This window comes from Salvelinus alpinus, chromosome 7 (genome assembly GCF_045679555.1).
Source record: "Salvelinus alpinus chromosome 7, SLU_Salpinus.1, whole genome shotgun sequence".
In the NCBI taxonomy this organism is placed as follows: Eukaryota; Metazoa; Chordata; class Actinopteri; order Salmoniformes; family Salmonidae; genus Salvelinus; species Salvelinus alpinus.
This window is the reverse complement of record NC_092092.1, coordinates 54,590,174-54,611,589: the sequence shown is the minus strand read 5'-3', so window position 1 is coordinate 54,611,589 and position 21,416 is coordinate 54,590,174. Positions and strand designations below refer to the sequence as shown.

The 21,416-nt window shown below is 44.8% G+C and overlaps 1 protein-coding gene across 1 annotated transcript in view; it reads right to left on the bottom strand.

The window, feature by feature from the left end:
• Positions 1–16,695, bottom strand: part of LOC139581224 (neuronal acetylcholine receptor subunit alpha-7-like) — a 70,298-nt gene extending 53,603 nt beyond the window's left edge. The window contains exon 1 of the mRNA XM_071410750.1: positions 16,251–16,695. Coding sequence (XP_071266851.1) covers positions 16,251–16,320 — 70 coding nt within the window. The 5' untranslated portion in view covers positions 16,321–16,695. The remainder of the gene's footprint in view (positions 1–16,250) is intronic.
• Positions 16,696–21,416: the final 4,721 nt, after the last annotated feature.

The window sequence follows — 21,416 nt, the reverse complement described above, 5'->3', positions numbered from 1 at the left end:
TAAAATGCTTAAGTTAAAGGGGAGTTTCACCCTGGCTCTGCCATGGCATATAGTCATTACTATATTAACAACATTATGTTTTATCATAAACATCAACATTATCCAAACCACAAGCTACAACTAGCACATTTTCATTTCACTGATAGAATCAGGAAGTGCCCCTGTGTATTCGTCTGCTCATAGTGAACCACTAAGTCCGGCATTCATAGCAAATCCTGATACCACCCTGATACACACCCTTGGGTGTGCCCACAACATTTTTATTTTAATATTTGTATTTATTTATTTATTATTCTTTTTTTTCTTCTTTTTTTTTTATACATTATTATTATTTATTTTCTTTCTCCAGCTTTTCTGCTACATATACATACATTTTACATATACATTTTGCATACATGGTACTTTTATATAAAGCAGTCACATAACAATAATATATTACCAAACATGAGCTCTTTAATCCCGCCCCTCAGCCACTATCAGCCCATCCCACCTATCACCATAGACCACCCTCGTTTGGTTTCCATGTGTCATATATTTTTCAATTGTGCTGTGATGTTTTACATAATTCTTTTATCTTTCTAATCACAGATTGTGAGCTAAAGATGAAAACCTTTCCTACGAGTATTATTGTATTATTTATTGACTGACTATGGCTTTCTAGATCACCCAACACTGCTATTTGTAAGGTTGATGAAGAAGGAGTGGACCTCTGATGAAGAAGGAGTGGACCAAAGCGCAGCGTGGTACGTGTTCATAATATTTTAATAAATTAGAACACTTGAACAAAAATAACAATGAGACAAACTAACAGTTCTGTAAGGTAACTAAACAGAAAACAACTACCCACAAACCCAGGTGGGAAAAAAGGCTACCTAAGTATGATTCTCAATCAGAGACAACGATAGACAGCTGCCTCTGATTGAGAACCACACCCGGCCAAACACAAAGAAATAGAAAACATAGAAATAAAGAAACTAGAATTCCCACCCTAGTCACACCCTGGCCTAACCAAAAGAGAGAATAAAAGCCTCTCTATGGCCAGGGCGTGACAGTACCCCCCCCCCTCCCCCCTCCCGCCCTCCAAAGGTGCGGACTTCGGCCGCAAAACCTGACTCTAAAGGGGAGGGTCCGGGTGGGCTTCCTTTACGGCGGTGGCTCTGGTGCCGGACGTAGACCCCCCTCCGCCTCTGGCTCCTCCCACTTTGGTGGCGTCTCTGGTGCGGGGACCCTCGCCGCCGACCCCGGACTGGGGACCCTCGTAGCGGACTGGGGACCCTCGTAGCGGACTGGGGACCCTCGTAGCAGGCCACGGACTGGGCACCCTCGTAGCGGGATTGGGGACCCTCGTAGCGGGCCCCGGACTGGGCACCCTCGTTGCGGGCCCCGGACTGGGCACCCTCGTTGCGAAACTAGAATGCCCACCCTAGTCACACCCTGGCCTAACCAAAATAGAGCATAAAAGCCTCTCTATGGCCAGGGCGTGACACCATTCCTGAACCTGTGACCAGAGACAAGTTACATAGGGGAATATCAGAATACATGATCTATTGATTCTGTCTTTTCACAGCAACATCTACAGAGCTGAGATTGTTGTATGCCCCATATACACTGCTCAAAAAAATAAAGGGAACACTTAAACAACACAATGTAACTCCAAGTCAATCACACAACTGTGAAATCAAACTGTCCACTTAGGAAGCAACACTGATTGACAATAAATTTCACATGCTGTTGTGCAAATGGAATAGACAAAAGGTGGAAATTATAGGCAATTAGCAAGACACCCCCAAAAAAGGAGTGATTCTGCAGGTGGTGACCACAGACCACTTCTCAGTTCCTATGCTTCCTGGCTGATGTTTTGGTCACTTTTGAATGCTGGCAGTGCTCTCACTCTAGTGGTAGCATGAGACGGAGTCTACAACCCACACAAGTGGCTCAGGTAGTGCAGTTCATCCAGGATGGCACATCAATGCGAGCTGTGGCAAAAAGGTTTGCTGTGTCTGTCAGCGTAGTGTCCAGAGCATGGAGGCGCTACCAGGAGACAGGCCAGTACATCAGGAGACGTGGAGGAGGCCGTAGGAGGGCAACAACCCAGCAGCAGGACCGCTACCTCCGCCTTTGTGCAAGAAGGTGCACTGCCAGAGTCCTGCAAAATTACCTCCAGCAGGCCACAAATGTGCATGTGTCTGCTCAAACGGTCAGAAACAGACTCCATGAGGGTGGTATGAGGGCCCGACGTCCACAGGTGGGGGTTGTGCTTACAGCCCAGCACCGTGCAGGACGTTTGGCATTTGCCAGAGAACACCAATATTGGCAAATTCGCCACTGGCGCCCTGTGCTCTTCACAAATAAAAGCAGGTTCACACTGAGCACATGAGCACATGTGACAGACGTGACAGAGTCTGGAGACGCCGTGGAGAACGTTCTGCTGCCTGCAACATCCTCCAGCATGACCGGTTTGGCGGTGGGTCAGTCATGGTGTGGGGTGGCATTTCTTTGTGGGGCCGCACAGCCCTCCATGTGCTCGCCAGAGGTAGCCTGACTGCCATTAGGTACCGAGATGAGATCCTCAGACCCCTTGTGAGACCATATGCTGACACATGCACATTTGTGGCCTGCTGGAGGTCATTTTGCAGGACTCTGGCAGTGCACCTTCTTGCACAAAGGCGGAGGTAGCGGTCCTGCTGCTGGGTTGTTGCCCTCCTACGGCCTCCTCCACGTCTCCTGATGTACTGGCCTGTCTCCTGGTAGCGCCTCCATGCTCTGGACACTACGCTGACAGACACAGCAAACCTTTTTGCCACAGCTCGCATTGATGTGCCATCCTGGATGAACTGTACTACCTGAGCCACTTGTGTGGGTTGTAGACTCCGTCTCATGCTACCACTAGAGTGAGAGCACCGCCAGCATTCAAAAGTGACCAAAACATCAGCCAGGAAGCATAGGAACTGAGAAGTGGTCTGTGGTCACCACCTGCAGAATCACTCCTTTTTTGGGGGTGTCTTGCTAATTGCCTATAATTTCCACCTTTTGTCTATTCCATTTGCACAACAGCATGTGAAATTTATTGTCAATCAGTGTTGCTTCCTAAGTGGACAGTTTGATTTCACAGAAGTGTGATTGACTTGGAGTTACATTGTGTTGTTTAAGTGTTCCCTTTATTTTTTTGAGCAGTGTATATAGCATTCTGTTGGGTGCAATAAGTTCATATAATAATTTAAATTGAAAAACTCTTGAATCAAGTGTCATTTTTTGTACCAGTTCATAAACCATGTGGGAGTGCCCAGAAACTTGGTTCATGGCGTTGTTAACTTCAAACGACCAACACACTGTAATCTCAGAACTTCTCTAAGCATTTTTTTTTACGTTTGTTTTTCACTAACGTTTGTCATTATGCCCGTATGGTGTTCTGTCTGGCTGTGCTAATTACAAACAAGCGCGTAAATGAGTTATCTTTCACCGTTCTACCTACCAGAGATTTACCCGGATGCTGCCAGTGGTTTGCGGAAATCAAGAATGAATGCTTACGGTGACCAAAGATTATCAGAGTGATTTTCTGGCTAAACGGATGGGGAATCCATTTAGACGACAGCTGAGAAGTGATCCGATACTATCGTTTTCTCCCTTCCCAACAAAATGGAAGATTCTCGATTAGAGGTACGCATCACTGTCAATTAATTTTGCCTATGCCATGGTAGTCACTACTAGATTGGTAGCTACCTTCAGCAGAATAAACATGTTTGTCTGTTCGTTCTATCTTTTACTAATGTTAGCTAACATTAGCAAATAAAAGTAACTCAATCTGGTAGCCATCTATTCCACCCTTGTCTGGGAAAAAAACTGAATTGTCAATATATCTAACTAACTCTCTGTGTGTTGGTAGGAGTTATGAATGTGTATAAATTGTATAAGGTTGATTAGTAGGTTCTCAGCTGGCTAGCAATCTTGCTGCCAATTTAGTGGCGCTAACAGCAAGCTAACAATATTAAAATGTCCATGTTAGGTGTGCTAAGCTAGCCAGTCTAATAGAGATCAATACAACTAGTGGGGTGGTTCAATTGTGTATTGTTGAGTGTTTTGTTGTAGGTGGTACATAATCTGATTCCACCATAATGTGTTTCCAACCCCAAGCTCTGCACAAGGTGGAGGTAAATTGGGAAAAATATTTACAAGCTGACGGCTAAGATAGCTCAATTTACAGTAAGCATGGCATAAACATGAATTGGGTACTGTTGGTATGTGTTTGTGTTATGTGGTTACAGGTGGTTAGATGTAGCCCGAGGACCACAGAGAACCTTCCAGAACATGAAATCAATTTAGTCTACCCCTTTTATCTTTTGACCTTTTCTTTTTGTAAATCTCAGGTTATCTGGAGTGCTTCCACAGCCCCTGCTGAAAAATACCCCAAAGCGGCGGCATTTTGGGTACACGAGCATGAGGAAGAGGACAACCCTTGTGATTATGGAGCACAACAAGATTGTGGGACAAAAGGGGGGACAAAAGGTATAAAATCAAGACTACAACAGTAATGACACAACCACCTCATTATTTTTCTCTGCAGATTCTCAAAACACAATACAAACACACGTCTACAAAAATCCCCTGCTACTATTGACAAGAATGATCTGTCAAAGTCATTGGGAGGATTACAGATAGGTCTTTGAGATGAGGGAGGGGGTTTTGGTTGTGCTTATGGAACAGTATAGCTTCCGTCCCTCTCCTTGCCCCTACCTGGGCTCGAACCAGGGACCCTCTCAACACATAGACAACAGTCACCCTCGAAGCACCGTTACCCATCGCGCCACAAAAGCCGCGGCCCTTGCAGAGCAAGGGGAACAACTACTTCACGGTCTCAGAGCGAGTGACGTCACCGATTGAAACGCTATTAGCGCGCACCACCGCTAACTAGCTAGCCATTTCACATCAGTTACACTTAGAGACAGTAAATGTATTGTTTTGTAAGGGAACGATTGAAAGGTGCCATTTCTACTCAATCTCCCATACACAACAACACATACTGTGTAAGAACTGCCCCCTTAAGAATTTTCACACCTTCTGTAGCCCCCCAGCCCATTCCCTTTGATGACTAATCTTTCCCCTCAAAAGCAGCTCCCAATGTCCCTCATCGTCCCTAAACAATACAAAAGTCTTTCTCTAAACACGTAGGTCCCAATCGGTTGACAGCTTTACCAACTGAATTTGAATCATGGGAAAGCCAAATAAAAAATGGATAAGAAAAGGCAATTGACTTTGGCATTTTTCAAGTCCAAAAAATCCAGAGAAAGATGGTGAATCCAACCCAGAACGAGCCAAAGAAATGTCAGTGCTGGAGGAGAGGAGTGAACGGCAAACTGTTCCTAATGGCGATGCTAATCCCACCGGTTCAGCATCACCACCGGCAGCTCCACTAGCTAGTAGGCCTACTAGCGAGTCAGACTCAGTGGGAGACCTGGGGGGAGAGGGGCAGTGCATCCACCGATGAAGTGCACGGAGCAGGTGCAATTTGCAAGCAAACGTATAACCCCTGGCTGGTCATGCATAATTCAAAGTTGGGCTGTACAACATGCAAAAAGGTAGGGAGCTTGGGTCTAGAAATGAGGAAATAAACGAGCAAAAGAGTGGGTGGAATGTACAGCAGATTAACATCAATGCATCAGATGTAAAAACAAAGAGCCCTCAGAAAAAAAGGTCTTTAAACATGTCTGAACTAAGGCGCATTTGGTGGCAGCAAGTCAGGTTAACACAAAAAAAAAAAAAAAAATTTAATGACACTACAGCCAGAGTCTTCAGAACAGCCATAAAAGGAGGATAAACATCACAGCCACATGCCCGCTCATGGCTATGAGCAATCGCCATCACCCTGCCCTATCCCATCTGGACAAAAGGAATACCTATGTAAGAATGCTGTTCATTGACTACAGCTCAGCATTCAAACCCATAGTACCCTCCAAGCTCATCATCAAGCGGGAGGCCATGGGTCTCAACCCCGCCCTGTGCAATTGGGTCCTGGACTCTGACGGGCCGCCCCCAGGTGGTGAAGGTGGGAAACAACATCTCCACTTCGCTGACCCTCAACACTGGGGCCCCACAAGGGTGCGTGCTCAGCCCCCTCCTGTACTCCCTGTTCACCCACGACTGCGTGGCCATGCACGCCTCCAACTCAATCGTCAAGTTTGCAGATGACACAACAGTAGTGGGCTGTATATAGCCTGTCTTTTTACTGTTGTTTTATTTCTTTACTTACCTATTGTTCACCTAATACCTTTTTTGAACTATTGGTCAGAGCCTGTAAGTAAGCATTTCACTGTAAGGTCTACTTACACCTGTTGTATTCGGCGCACGTGACAAATAAACTTTGATTTGATTTGCACTGTTGGAACTAGAAGCACAAGCATTTCGAAACCCTAGCATTAACATCTGCTAACCATGTGTATGTGACCAATAACATTTGATTTAAATTTGAAGTTGACTCTCAGGAGTTAAATGGACTTGACATGGGGAGTCATTGTGGGAGGTTTTGAAAACTAAGGTAGGACATTTTTTTTCACTTTACCTTCACAGCACAGAACAAGTTTGTAACCTGAATATACGCCTCATATTATCACATAGGCAGGATGCCTATATATTCTCATATGTGTGTCCTGCTGTAGCCTACATTTGATTTATTTTATTTGTTCTACTGCTACATTGATGTCTTGAAAATGATATGAAATTGGGGTCTTGTAAGCCCCACAGCTGAGTATATGTGCATATGGCGGGTGTTCTGCAGTGTCGTCTAAACATTTTGCTGTACATTGATGTCTAGAAAATTAGGCTATAAGAAATTCTGACTTGTGTAAGCCCTGCAGGTATTCTCAAGTTTGTGGACATACTGCAGTGACGTCTAAAATAATTAAAATTAATTAGCACCTTGGAAAGTGCTGTCCGTTTCACCACCATAAATAGTAGGCTACTTGGCTGCTACGTAGTGTTTGACACTTTTTTTCTCAATGTGTTCCGGTACCTCAGAGCCTGCCGGATAACCCCTCCCCCTCTCGCGCTCCCTATGGTGTTCCAGGATCTCCCGATTTACAAATGAAGCACTGGACATGATGACAGACACCTGTCTCAATCAATGTGAGTAAATAACTTACTCAGCTCGCTAGCCACTGTATTTGTCATCTTTTTATTTTTTTAAATTTCACCTTCATTTAACCAGGTAGGCTAGTTGAGAACAAGTTCTCATTTACAACTGCAACATGGCCAAGATAATGCAAAGCAGTGTGACACAAACAACAACACAGAGTTACACGTGGAATAAACAAATGTACAGTCAATAACACAATAGAAAAATCTATGTACAGTGTGCAAATGAGGTAAGATTAGGGAGGTAAAGGCAATAAATAGGCCATATTGGCGAAGTATTTACAATATAGCAATCTGCCCTCTTGGTGCTGGCATCGGCTGTAGCTGAGCTTCTACCGTTAGCTAAATCCAACTCTGTGTTTCGAATCCTCTTCTCTACCACTGAAAACAAACCCAGATTTCACCCGGGTGATGATGACAATAGCCCATTGAATGACATTATCCTAGAGCTAATGTCCCAACACCACTTTAGAAATGTCAATATTAAAATAAAAAATAAAATATAGCAATATATAATAATATCAAATGCTATAGGAAATGTGTTATACAAACACTTTTATCAGACCTGATGAATGCCGTATCAACTGATTGAAAGTGGACTGACAGGTAGATATTCTAGATAGATGGATATCGAGTAAAGAAATTACGTGAATTTTTTTCTCCATCCTTGACCCTGATTGGTTAGAAAAAAGGGAGGGCCCTGTGAGAGGGGAAATGAGCGGTCCCATACAGACAGTGTGAGAAAGATAGAAAAGGAGAGATTTATTAGAGATACTGTAGGTGAGTGTGAAAGAAAGAGAAATACCTCCTTGAAGTGGTGAAACTCAATATTTACATGTGTGCCTATCAAGGGGATGAAAACAGAGGCAGAGAAAGTGAGAGAAGAGATACGGCGATTAAGTGAGTGGCCAGTACGCACTGTCCTAATCTCTCTCTAACTCACCCTGACACGTTTTGTGACTTACACCGTAAAGCTATGTCTCTCTCACTCTCTTTTAAGGCGTCCGCTTGCTTCTCACTCGAAACTGTTCGGAACAATTTGTAACGTAAACTCACGTAAACTTGTACATCGCCTTGGTCCGTACAATTGCCCTTATTTTAGCGCCCCAAAAATGTAATACTTCCAGATAAACTGTAATGTCAATACCATTGTAAAGCACAATTTCTCCCCTTTCCAACAAAATCAATTACATGACCTAAACACTGCCCGTTTCTGCATAATTCAAGCAGGCAATGAGCCCCGTCGGGTCTTTTTAAAAATGGCGGGTGGGGAAGCGAAACTAATGCGTGATAGTGAGAAGGAGAGATGTTGTGTGGGAAAATGGCTTTTTTTCACTCGATCTGTCCAACTTATCACCTTATCGCCTCTAAAATGTAAATAAAACACTATAAAGAGTTTATATAATGTGTCATTACATACCTATTTGAAAGTTTGTGTCGAATTTGAAATCGGGTTTTTAGGGTGGTGCTAAAGTGATCTTAGAAGTAAACAGCGGCTTTGAGAATGATGATCACATGCAATGATGACGAAAAAAATGACTAGGTATCCCCCCTTACCCCCATCACTGTCCATTTCTTGTTTTTAAACGATGAGAGAAGTGCTACACCTGGTGGAGAGAGATTGTAAGACAGAAATAGTTGCTTTATGCGTGCTGTACGTTACGACATGACACGTCAAGATGTAACGGAGGGTCAGTTTTTTCAACTTTTCTCCAATACTATAGAGGCATTACCATGTCGATCAACGCTTGAATAGAAACCTAGTTCACACCCCCGATTTTGAAGTCAACACAGTCGCTACAGTCCCATTAGTTTTCTTTGTAGCCTCGTTTGAATGTCGCGGTTACGCACATTTGTACGGAATGGGGTGAGTTTACGTTACATATACAATGGTGACATTTTGTGACGTTTATGTTTGCTTTGGTCTCTGCAAAAAATGTCAACATTAATTATGAGCATTTTGAGGAAGTGGCTACGGGTCTTAAGATGGACAAACAGTACTATTGCCGCTTTTTCAAGCGATGGTCTTTTAAGGGAGTATGTGAGCGCGCCCCTCCGGTTCACCTAGTCGAGTTCGGGCTAAGCACCAGCCAAATGGAAGCATGCTGAAGCCTTTACTCTTTCTTTCACTATCTCTGTTTTGTCCTCTCTCTCTCACACACACTCTCTCCAGTCATCAGAGGCTATAGCTAGGTGTTTACTGCTGTTGTCTCCCTGCTAGAGCTGTGAGCTGTGTGTCTGAATAACCAGCAGCCCAATCCCACACCAAGGTTACAGTAAACCTTAGGCCTCAACACGTTACCCTACCGCTAACAAACATGTTTTCTCTAATATATGTTACAACTCACATGTTTTTCTCCCAGATTATTGTCCAGGTAGGATACAGAAGCCCCAAAGCAACTTCCAGACACACACAAACATGTTCCAGCTAAAACACACCTGATATGGTAATATGGATATTAAGCTTACCTTACCACTTGTGTGCGTGCGTGCGTGAAAGTGAGTGGGGGGTATGAAGGGAGAGGAGGGGGTACAGTCAGACAGGGCTGAGGGATTGGTAGCTTCACAGCCAGGCCCAGCACACTGACAGAATGATTGATAGCCATCACCCTCTGTCTGCCATTCTCTCTCGCTCCTTCCGCTCCCTCTCTCCATCTTTCATTCCTCATGAATATGAGCTTTTTTTGTTTCTGCTGTCCTGACACCTGACTGATTCTCTGAGTCTCTGTTTAACCGTCCTAATAGTGTACCGTTTGTTTGCTTTAACAGAGAACTGCCTCTGAACTGGTAGGCTGAGGAAGCCTGAAGAAGTGTCCTAATGCCTTATCTAGTAGATGGAAGTGGACGCCTTGTAAGTAGACGTATGAAGAGCGTTGTCCGTGTTCTAATGTGTTCTTCATTGTGAGCCGATTTACCCTGAAGCACATGAACCAGGAAAAAGGCCTCTGTTCTGGGTAGCATCTGCAAACAGAAGCTGAGACAAGACAACCCCCCCCCCCTCCGCCTAATCCACAAACACACATACTCTCTCACACACACACACACACACTGTTACACACACACTGATAAGACTGGCAGCCTCCCTCCATTCCTCCCTCCTTCCATTCCTCTGTCTATACTTTTGGTTGAAGCTTGCATCGATGCATGCTTTTCGAAATGTGTACAAGCAGAGTACGCATCCGTGCTCCGTTTCGCATACTTTGATTTGGACTTATGCTCTGGCCCTCCCGTACTCCAATTTGCGTGCTCGGAGCACAGTCGTATGCATATTGAGAAACACCCAAAGTCTCAAAAAGAACAACAGAATATAGAACAGTTGGGGACATAGGGCCAGAGTTTAGAACCTGGAAGGGACAGAACAGAGAGTGTTTCAAGACCACTCCCCAGAATCTCTGCTCTGTCTCTCGAAACACACCATGTGACATTAATGCAGAGTGATGGGAAGACAGTCACAGCTATGTAAGGTATGCAAATCACAAGGACTTCTCTCTCTCTGCCTCATACACACACACAAGAACCCAGACAAACGGATGTAACTAATGGCGACCCAGACCTTCACGGGTGTCTAACTGCCTGTCAGAAAGCCATCCCAAGCTGAAGAAACAAAGGACCCATATCCCCATAATGTGACAGTGATAGATGAGGTTTTGAAACGGCTAGGAGTAATACATGTGCTCTGTTCTACAACTCTAAACAAGCGTTTTAAAATACCCCCAAAACCCACTGTGAAGACAGAGTGCGTCCAAAGTGGCACCCTATTCCCTATATAGTGCACTACTTCTGTCCAGAGCCCTATGGGCCTTGTAAATGCAATAGGGTGGCATTTGTGACACAGATAGAATTGATTTGACCACAGGAAGAGTGTTCCAATATTTCAAGCACATTTTTCAATGTGTTCAGAGCCAGTTTAATCAGTGTTTTACTTTCCAGTCAGTATCCTGTTGGGTAGTGGAGGCTCCAGATGGAATACAACGAGTACAGATGTTCTGTCTTCACTCTTACATCAAAGTACAGTTGTGCATATTCCCTGACCTATTTCAGCCCAAACCCACCCACAGAGAGGGGGGGGGGGAGAAGGGGGGGGGGGGGGGGGTAGAGAGAGGGGGGAGAGACAGAGGGATGGAGGGCAGAGAGAAGTGTGTGGGAGAGAGGGGGAGAGAGGGGGGGGGAGACAGAGATAAGTGTGTGGGAGAGAGGGGGTGGAGAGGGACAGTAGAGAGAGTTCAGACGTAAAAACAATGCCACAAGAAATGACACATTTTCACACGGGTGAGTTGAAAAGCAACAGTGGCTTTCTAAAGGCTGACTTCATCTTAATCCATGTGTGTGAATGTTGCTACTGCTGTAACCCCTTCTCCCACCCTGCATCACTGGGCTCAGAGTGGGTGGGGTGGAGGTAGTGTAGGGGGTGGGATAGGGTAAACTAGCATGGTAATGATGGTATAGGGGCTGGGCTGAGATGATGTGAGTGGTTGACAATCTATACTCCTGTGGTCAGACCCACCCACCCAGCCTCCATCTCAGGGCCCTAGTGTTTAATCCTAATCTAATCCAATGTCACGCCACAGTGGAATACTCTATACAACAGACCCATCACGGCTGCTACACATGTATGTGCATTCATATACATTAACATTGACCTCTTACACAGATAAAAAATAAATAAGGCTGGTTATGTAAATCCATAACTTCATTAGGCTCTTTGGCTCAAAGGTAACAGAAAAATATGTTCTAGTATATTCAGAGTTATGGTGTAATGTACATACATACATGTATACCGTGGAAGCAGTTGCTGTATTTTACCATACTGCTACTGGGCAGTACTGTAAACCTTCCTCCTGTGGATGCCAATCAAAGCATAAGTAGGTAAGTAGCCTTGCACAAGCGCCCGTTTCTGTAGCGTGAGGCAGCTTGATGTACAGGTACATCCCCTGGACAGGGCGCTAGTCTATCATCACTGCATTCCTTACCAAAAGGCTGGCTGGACCTCTTTTTAAAGTCACATAGATCACATCATTACGCTCATAAGAAACACGTAAATAAAGACACGAAAATACCCAATCAATTATACACAGGATGAGGCAGGAGTGGTTTGATTGACATAAACTAGAGATTAAAGAAAGTGAGAGGCTAGACAGTCTCTCAGGAGTTACTGGTGAGGGAAAGAGTGGGGGAGGGAAAGAGTGAGGTGTTGCATAGGAATCAGAGACAGAATCATTTATTGACAGATGCCATGCAACTCTACATATTGTATCGATCCGGAGAGGTTAGAGTGAGGTTAAGAGTGAGGTTAAGAGTGAGGTTAAGAGTGAGGTTAGAGTGAGGTTAGAGTGAGTTTACGAGTGAGTTTACGAGTGAGTTTACGAGTGAGGTTAGAGGGAAACAATAAAAACAGAATTTCATTGGTAAAAGTAATCTCTATTGCTCCACAGTTAATCTTACTCTTCAGATGCATCTCAAAGAATACTTTTAGAAAGTATTGTAAATTAACATAGATCAGCCATCACTGAAAGTTCATGTGTAAATGATTTGATCACTAACACTTGCCTGTATGCATTGCATGGCCTCATGCACAAGAGTGCCCAATCAGAGTGGGAGTAAGGAGTTTAAAGTCTAGAAAAAGCTATTCTGCGTCAATTAAAAATCAAACCGTTAAAAAGACCAGTCTGTCTATCAGACAATGGCAATTGTAAGACAAGTCTGCTTGAGACCAAAGCACTGTCTAAACACACTCAAAATGTCACTTTCTCTCTCTGTCTCTTTCTCTCTCCCTCCGTCCCTCCCTCCGTCCCTGGCCAGTGATGTGAGTGGAGTGGATAGGTGAGGACAGGAAGAGTGTCCGTGTTCTGATAGACACAAACAGACGGTGAAACAATGCACGGAGACAGTAACATGCAACACACTGGAGAGATGCCCCTGTGCCAAAAACCTCTGTAAACCCTGTGCTGTGCTGTGTCACAGTGCATAAGGTAGACTCAGATGTCAGGGATGTTGAGGGGGAGAGAAGGGCAGTGGCGGACTAAGGCCTAAGCGTGAAACACACAGAGAATCTCACTGCCGATAGACTGCTAATAGGTACTTATCACAGTCGGAGGCCGTTCCTACTCTCGCTAAAACAAAAGCGGTACCTGCTGCGTGCTGACCTGGTAGCGACGAACCTACCGTTTTCTACTTGTAGAATTGCAATGCTCGTCAGTGGCCAACAATATGACTTTGAGCCAATCAGAGAGCACAAACCTCCACGTGGGGGAGCCAACAGAAGTGACAACAAAAAGGAAAATTTTCTCCGTACAGCCAGTCACACTTTATATACAATGTAGGCTATGAGATAGTAGCTAGCTAAGTGCACAGAGGCAATGTACACAACACTAAATACTTCCTCCAAGCTAGCTAACCACTGTAGCTAGTATTGACATTATAATTAAATATTAGCTAGTTTCCATGAAACAGCTGACTGTGTTAGCTGCCAAATTAGTGCAGTGTCATTAGCTAGCGAGCTATGTTGTGCTAGCTAGCAAAACATTTGGCTATGGGTTGGCACTGACAGTATGGGTTTATGGAGAGTGAATTCAATTGTTTCTTCATCGTCTTGCTAGGTAGTTATCTAGCTGTGGCCATCTGGCTTTCTACAAAATAGCAACATTAGCGCAGCTAGCTAGCTAACGTTGGAATCTAGAACATAAGCAACACACACGGACGCGCATTGCCAAACAACGCTACTGCCACCTTCTGGTTTGGAGTATTTTAACAAGGCTGAGCTGCTGACTGACGGCTTGAGTTTTTGCTATGTGAACAGCAACCCTACTGGTGTGTCTGAGCTTTTGTGTTTGAGGCCCCAGGCAGAGTCCCCCCCCAAACAAAACATTTCTTTTTCATGTACACATACAGTACATGTCCTCTGCCTAGATGACAATGGCAGTATTATCAGCCGCACCTGTCTTTTTACTAAAGAAATGCTTTCATTTACATAATTTTTATGTAAAAATGTGATCTTTCTTTCTTGTTCTCTGCCCTGCCCTGAAAGCGCCTCATTGCTGCAGCTTAATGTCAATGAAAGTCACATTTGCAATCACATCGCGTGAAACAATGCAGGTGAACTCTTTAGTGTGGAATAGTCCTTTATTATGAACCATTATGTGGATGATTAATGACTTGTTTCTACTATTATGAGAAAAACTTGGATTAATATGAGATATATGTAACAGTGTTAATTCCGTCCCTCTCCTCGCCTCAACCTGGGCTTGAACCAGGGACCCCTGAACACATCTGCAACTGCCTCCCACGAAGCATCGTTACCTATCGCGCCACAAAAGCCGCGGCCCTTGCAGAGCAAGTGTAACAGATGTATAATGTACTCTCCATGCGTTGTGTTTTCACAAAATAAATAACTTCGGCCAGTAGTCCCAGTTGAGCATCATTTATTTCTGCTGTTGTTAAATGGGTAACAGCACGTTAGTTGTGCAGGGCTTAACAGTGTTGATGGCTGTCGATGGCAAAATCCCTTGCATCACATTTTCATACTGGGCCAACAAAATACAAAAATACAATACAAAATATAACATGTGTAAATACCTGTTGTTAAATGGGAAACAGCACGTTAGTTGTGCAGGGCTTAACAGTGTTGATGGCTGTCGATGGCAAAATCTGTAGCATGAAGACAACTGTGTTAGCCGTGGCTTATGTGACCATGACATCGGTGTATGCTAGCTCACACAATTATTTACAGCAATCATATGCCAAAGCACATCCCAGAAAGCCCTTCAATCCCTAACAGGTACCATATACCCACACATGTATAAAATCAGTAACGTACAGCAAACTTGTACACATTGTAAAATAGAAAACAGTATTCAGAACGTGACCTACCCCTTGCATCACATTTTCATACTGGGAAGACCTGACGTTCGCGATCTCCCCCTATTTGCAAGCGGGGCCAATCACAACACCCCGTATTGTCATCAGAGTTGAACTAACCAATAAGAATGCTTGAACATCAAATACACATTTCTTTAGAGGCAAGTGGAAACATAACCAACCCTGTTACACAAGGTAAACAACTAGTTCAAGGTCTCATAGCGAGTGACGTTACCGATTGAACAGTTATTAGCGTGCACTGCTAACTCGCTAGCCATTTCACACCGGTTACATATATGTATAGAAATAAACAATTGATCTATTATGAATTATTATTTATACCCTTTATACCCTTATATTATTATACCCTTTTTGTCGGCAATGTGGCTTAATTAACCTGGGCACAGTGGCCAGGCAAAACACCCCTCTCTCCCCGTTTCCTTGGCAACTTTTAAGCTGCCTGCTGAGCAGAGTATGGAGTGCCTCAAACAGAGAAATTATTATAAAAATATATATTACTAGTGTTATTTGTATCAATTATGCCCAGCTCATGAGGCCCCTTGATAATGTGAGGCCTGAGGCAATTTCCTCTTCTGCCTAATGGTAAATCCACCACTGGGGAGGGGAGGGGGAACGGGGCAGTAAAAATAACGAATTACATGATCCCTATGAATAAGCACAACGTGCGCACACATATTTAACTATTTTAAACACCAAAATGATGGACTGCACATGCATTATATTATATTGTAGATAATTCCTACTATCTAGAATGGATGACATAATCTTGCTGTACCTAACGACAGACTGCACTGTGACATGTAAGGAAAAGACACAAGACTTTGAAGTCCAATAATGCAACAAAACTGTAGCCTCTTCCCAAAGCAAAACGCATCACAACTGTATTTCTGCTTTAATCAAATCTAACAGGTAACTGTTTCATTGAAGAAGAAAGTCACTTTCCTTTCATATACACTTCCCCCCTCTGTGTTCCTTCCTTTCAAACCTAAACAATTGTGCCCAGAATTAACTGGAAAACCAAAAACTAGAGCTAGCCTGCTTTGGTGTCCTACGTAGCTGACTAAACTCCACTCCACGGTGAAGGAAGTTTCTGGTGAACTTCGAGTGGAGTTTAATCAGCTAGTGTCCCACCCAAAACTCAAACCAGAGTAAGTAGCCTACCATGGTCATGGCGTACATTGACGCCACATACTCCAAACGAACATGCAACACCGTTCAACAGAGAGAAGTGGACCTGGAGCCCGCCATACCTTTGAAAAGGACCGCCATCCATAGGTAGATCCCAATCGAACATGGTCCAAAAAACTTGCGGCACCGCATCCTTGTGTTCACAGGAATCCGACGTCCCGCGAGTCCACTGGCGGTTAGATTGAAATTGCTCGCTCAGCTCGGGTGTGAGCACTTGGTTGGGAAAGGGGGAGAGTGAGTGCGGTAGATATAGTTAACAACATTTGCGTGTGCACGCTGCTTAAAACACATTCTCATACAACCGGGTGCATTGTCAGATCATAGTCTGCTGTAATAAAATAACTTTAGCGCATAACAAAAATACAACTACTCGGTGTCTGAAATGTCGGTTAATATGATATGGCGACTATGTGAATCTCACACCAAACTTGTGGCTGACGTTAGGATGTCCCTCTTCGCTCGCTTACCTTTTCCGTGACTCTTTGCTCCTTTGGCCTGTTCGACGCGCGCGACAGCGTTCGCATCGTCTCCGCTAAGAGGGCTTTCCACTATTTACCACAGCCACAAACTCAAAATTGGCTCGTCAAAATTCATGAAACGAACATTTGCTTTTTGATCAACATTTAAGGTTAGGCATACGGTTAACAGTGTAGTTAAGGTTAGGGTTAGGTTTAAAAAATCTAATTTTAAGAAGAGAAATTGAATAAATATACCTTGTGGCTGTGGTAACTAGTCAGAAGGGGCTTAGTGTTGAGGTCAGAGTCTGGTTTTATAGTTTTACAGTAAATATGACCACCAATGTTCTTGTGAGAGAGTTGTAACCTATAGGCTAGAAAAAACAGAGGAAGGGAGTGAATAGGTCATAGACCGTAAGCTATAATAGAGGAATAGGCTAAAGGTGGAACTCTTCTACGTTAGTCTTGTTTAGTGCTAACCGTCAAAAGGCATTTTTGCCATTCTAGTATTAATCAACTTCATTTAGGTCTGTTTATCCTATTTTTTCCTCTGGCCGGGCTTGTTCAGTAATCAATTGATCTATTTATTCCGTTCCATAAATCATTTAAACGAGAATAGAATCCGATAAGCGGTGAAGGGGAAACACTGGGCAATAAAGCGTGCCAAATGCGCTGCCTTCTCTCTCTCTCAAGCTGGAATGTCCATGTGTAGACTACTTTAAAAAGCGCTCTAAAGAAAAGCAACATTGACATTGCTATTTTACAGTTCGGTTGTCTTGATCCCAGCAGGACGGTGTGATTTGTGCACACTGACATGCCCGTTGCACACAGTAGGCTAGCGGCTGGGGGAGGAAGAGCCAGACGGGAACTGTCCAGTGCTTGGTGGTGCTGTCTCTGTCTGCGCCGTGTCTGTCCTATCTGTCCTGTCTGGGACAGCCGAGGTGTCCGTGTCACCCTCTGAATCTAGAACTCTTTTGCAGGTCTAAATTTGCTCTGTCATTTCACCACTTGGGATGAGGCAAAGTGTGTGTGTGTGTGTGTCTGAGTGTGTGTGTGTGTCTGAGTGTGTGTGTGTGTGTTTCCTCATTCAGCGTCACTAACGCACCAAACACCAGAAGAATTTGTTCCCAATGTGCTACTGCCTCCCACGCCTTATCCCTTCCATACTCCTGGGGGACTTTCCTTTCACTGAGAGCAGTAAACACATAATGCACACAAACACACACTTTGAGATAAGCAATAATACACACACTCTGCTCAGGGTAGACAGATCTGTCACAGGGGAAATCTTCTGAACTCTGAGCTGCTAGGGTGAGAGAGATTTTGAGTGCCAAGCTTCCAGAACATAGACTTTGACTGTCTGACTGAAACTCCCTAGCCTGTCCTCCCTCTCCTTTCAATATTTTCCCTATTTCTCTCTCTCCCGCTCTACCCCTCTCTCTCTTCTGTCTCGCTCTACCCCTCCCCTCTCTCGCTCTCTACCCCCCCCCCCCCCCCCCCTCCCTCCCTCTCTGCTCTCTCACTCTGTTGGGGGTGATATCCAGAGTGACAGAGACTCAGTGGCCTGATCTTTACCAGCAGGAGCACCACTGTGAGCTCGAGATCCGATATGGCAGCAGGACAGACCACAGGAGTCAGCAAGCACCCTGTGTGTGTGTGTGTGTGTGTGTGTGACAGAAAGAGAATGAGAGATAAGGTGTTTTATAGAGGTGGAAAGAAAGGGGAGGTTGGGAGTGAAACAGTGATTGAGAAAATAATCTGATAAGTGAAAGAATGGGAGGGAGGGAGGGAGGGAGGGAGGGAGGGAGGGAGGGAGGGAGGCTCGAGAGATGGAGTCAGATAAAGAGGACAAAGCTGCTTGGCTCCTGTACATTTTTAAAATATTTTATACATGAGATGTGCTGTACTAATGGGATTTAATGCAGTAGACTAGCGTGTAGTCCACTCTTCAGTAGACTAGCGTGTAGTCCACTCTTCAGTAGACTAGCGTGTAGTCTACTCTCCAGTAGACTAGCGTGTAGTCCACTCTTCAGTAGACTAGCGTGTAGTCTACTCTCCAGTAGACTAGTGTGTAGTCCACTCTCCAGTAGACTAGTGTGTAGTCCACTCTCCAGTAGACTAGTGTGTAGTCCACTCTCCAGTAGACTAGTGTGTAGTCCACTCTCCAGTAGACTAGTGTGTAGTCCACTCTCCAGTAGACTAACGTGTAGTCCACTCTCCAGTAGACTAACGTGTAGTCCACTCTCCAGTAGACTAACGTGTAGTCCACTCTCCAGTAGACTAACGTGTAGTCCACTCTCCAGTAGACTAACGTGTAGTCCACTCTCCAGTAGACTAACGTGTAGTCCACTCTCCAGTAGACTAACGTGTAGTCCACTCTCCAGTAGACTAACGTGTAGTCCACTCTCCAGTAGACTAGTGTGTAGTCCACTCTCCAGTAGACTAGTGTGTAGTCCACTCTCCAGTAGACTAGTGTGTAGTCCACTCTCCAGTAGACTAACATGTAGTCCACTCTCCAGTAGACTAACATGTAGTCCACTCTCCAGTAGACTAGTGTGTAGTCCACTCTCCAGTAGACTAACATGTAGTCCACTCTCCAGTAGACTAACATGTAGTCCACTCTCCAGTAGACTAACATGTAGTCCACTCTCCAGTAGACTAACATGTAGTCCACTCTCCAGTAGACTAACATGTAGTCCACTCTCCAGTAGACTAGTGTGTAGTCCACTCTCCAGTAGACTAACATGTAGTCCACTCTCCAGTAGACTAGTGTGTAGTCCACTCTCCAGTAGACTAGTGTGTAGTCCACTCTCCAGTAGACTAACATGTAGTCCACTCTCCAGTAGACTAGCATGTAGTCCACTCTCCAGTAGACTAACATGTAGTCCACTCTCCAGTAGACTAACATGTAGTCCACTCTCCAGTAGACTAACATGTAGTCCACTCTCCAGTAGACTAACATGTAGTCAACTCTCCAGTAGACTAACATGTAGTCCACTCTCCAGTAGACTAGTGTGTAGTCCACTCTCCAGTAGACTAGTGTGTAGTCCACTCTCCAGTAGACTAACATGTAGTCCACTCTCCAGTAGACTAACATGTAGTCCACTCTCCAGTAGACTAGTGTGTAGTCCACTCTCCAGTAGACTAACATGTAGTCCACTCTCCAGTAGACTAGTGTGTAGTCCACTCTCCAGTAGACTAGTGTGTAGTCCACTCTCCAGTAGACTAACGTGTAGTCCACTCTCCAGTAGACTAACATGTAGTCCACTCTCCAGTAGACTAACGTGTAGTCCACTCTCCAGTAGACTAGTGTGTAGTCCACTCTCCAGTAGACTAACATGTAGTCCACTCTCCAGTAGACTAGTGTGTAGTCCACTCTCCAGTAGACTAACATGTAGTCCACTCTCCAGTAGACTAGTGTGTAGTCCACTCTCCAGTAGACTAGTGTGTAGTCCACTCTCCAGTAGACTAACATGTAGTCCACTCTCCAGTAGACTAACATGTAGTCCACTCTCCAGTAGACTAGTGTGTAGTCCACTCTCCAGTAGACTAGTGTGTAGTCCACTCTCCAGTAGACTAACATGTAGTCCACTCTCCAGTAGACTAACATGTAGTCCACTCTCCAGTAGACTAGTGTGTAGTCCACTCTCCAGTAGACTAACATGTAGTCCACTCTCCAGTAGACTAACATGTAGTCCACTCTCCAGTAGACTAACATGTAGTCCACTCTCCAGTAGACTAGTGTGTAGTCCACTCTCCAGTAGACTAACGTGTAGTCCACTCTCCAGTAGACTAACATGTAGTCCACTCTCCAGTAGACTAACATGTAGTCCACTCTCCAGTAGACTAGTGTGTAGTCCACTCTCCAGTAGACTAACATGTAGTCCACTCTCCAGTAGACTAGTGTGTAGTCCACTCTTCCCTGCCTGCATGAGTGGTTACTTAAATTTAACAGACTGCCCAGGACATCTGCACAGATAATGTTCTCACGCACACACTCACCCGCTCTCACACACGTGTACCTACAATATGTACATACACACACACACGCAAACTAAAATGCACCCAATCTATGTCCACACACAAACACGTTAAGACTGCCGTGGCTTTAGCAGGGCCTGGACACATCCCTCATAACACATTAAGACTGCCCTGGCTTTAGCAGGGCCTGGACACATCCCTCATAACACATTAAGACTGCCCTGGCTTTAGCAGGGCCTGGACACATCCCTCATAACACATTAAGACTGCCCTGGCTTTAGCAGGGCCTGGACACATCCCTCATAACACATTAAGACTGCCCTGGCTTTAGCAGGGCCTGGACACATCCCTCATAACACATTAAGACTGCCCTGGCTTTAGCAGGGCCTGGAAACATCCCTCATAACACATTAAGACTGCCTTGGCTTTAGCAGGGCCTGGACACATCCCTCATAACACATTAAGACTGCCCTGGCTTTAGCAGGGCCTGGACACATCCCTCATAACACATTAAGACTGCCCTGGCTTTAGCAGGGCCTGGACACATCCCTCATAACACATTAAGACTGCCCTGGCTGTAGCAGGGCCTGGAAACATCCCTCATAACACATTAAGACTGCCCTGGCTTTAGCAGGGCCTGGACACATCCCTCATAACACATTAAGACTGCCCTGGCTTTAGCAAGGCCTGGACACATCCCTCATAACACATTAAGACTGCCCTGGCTGTAGCAGGGCCTGGAAACATCCCTCATAACACATTAAGACTGCCCTGGCTGTAGCAGGGCCTGGA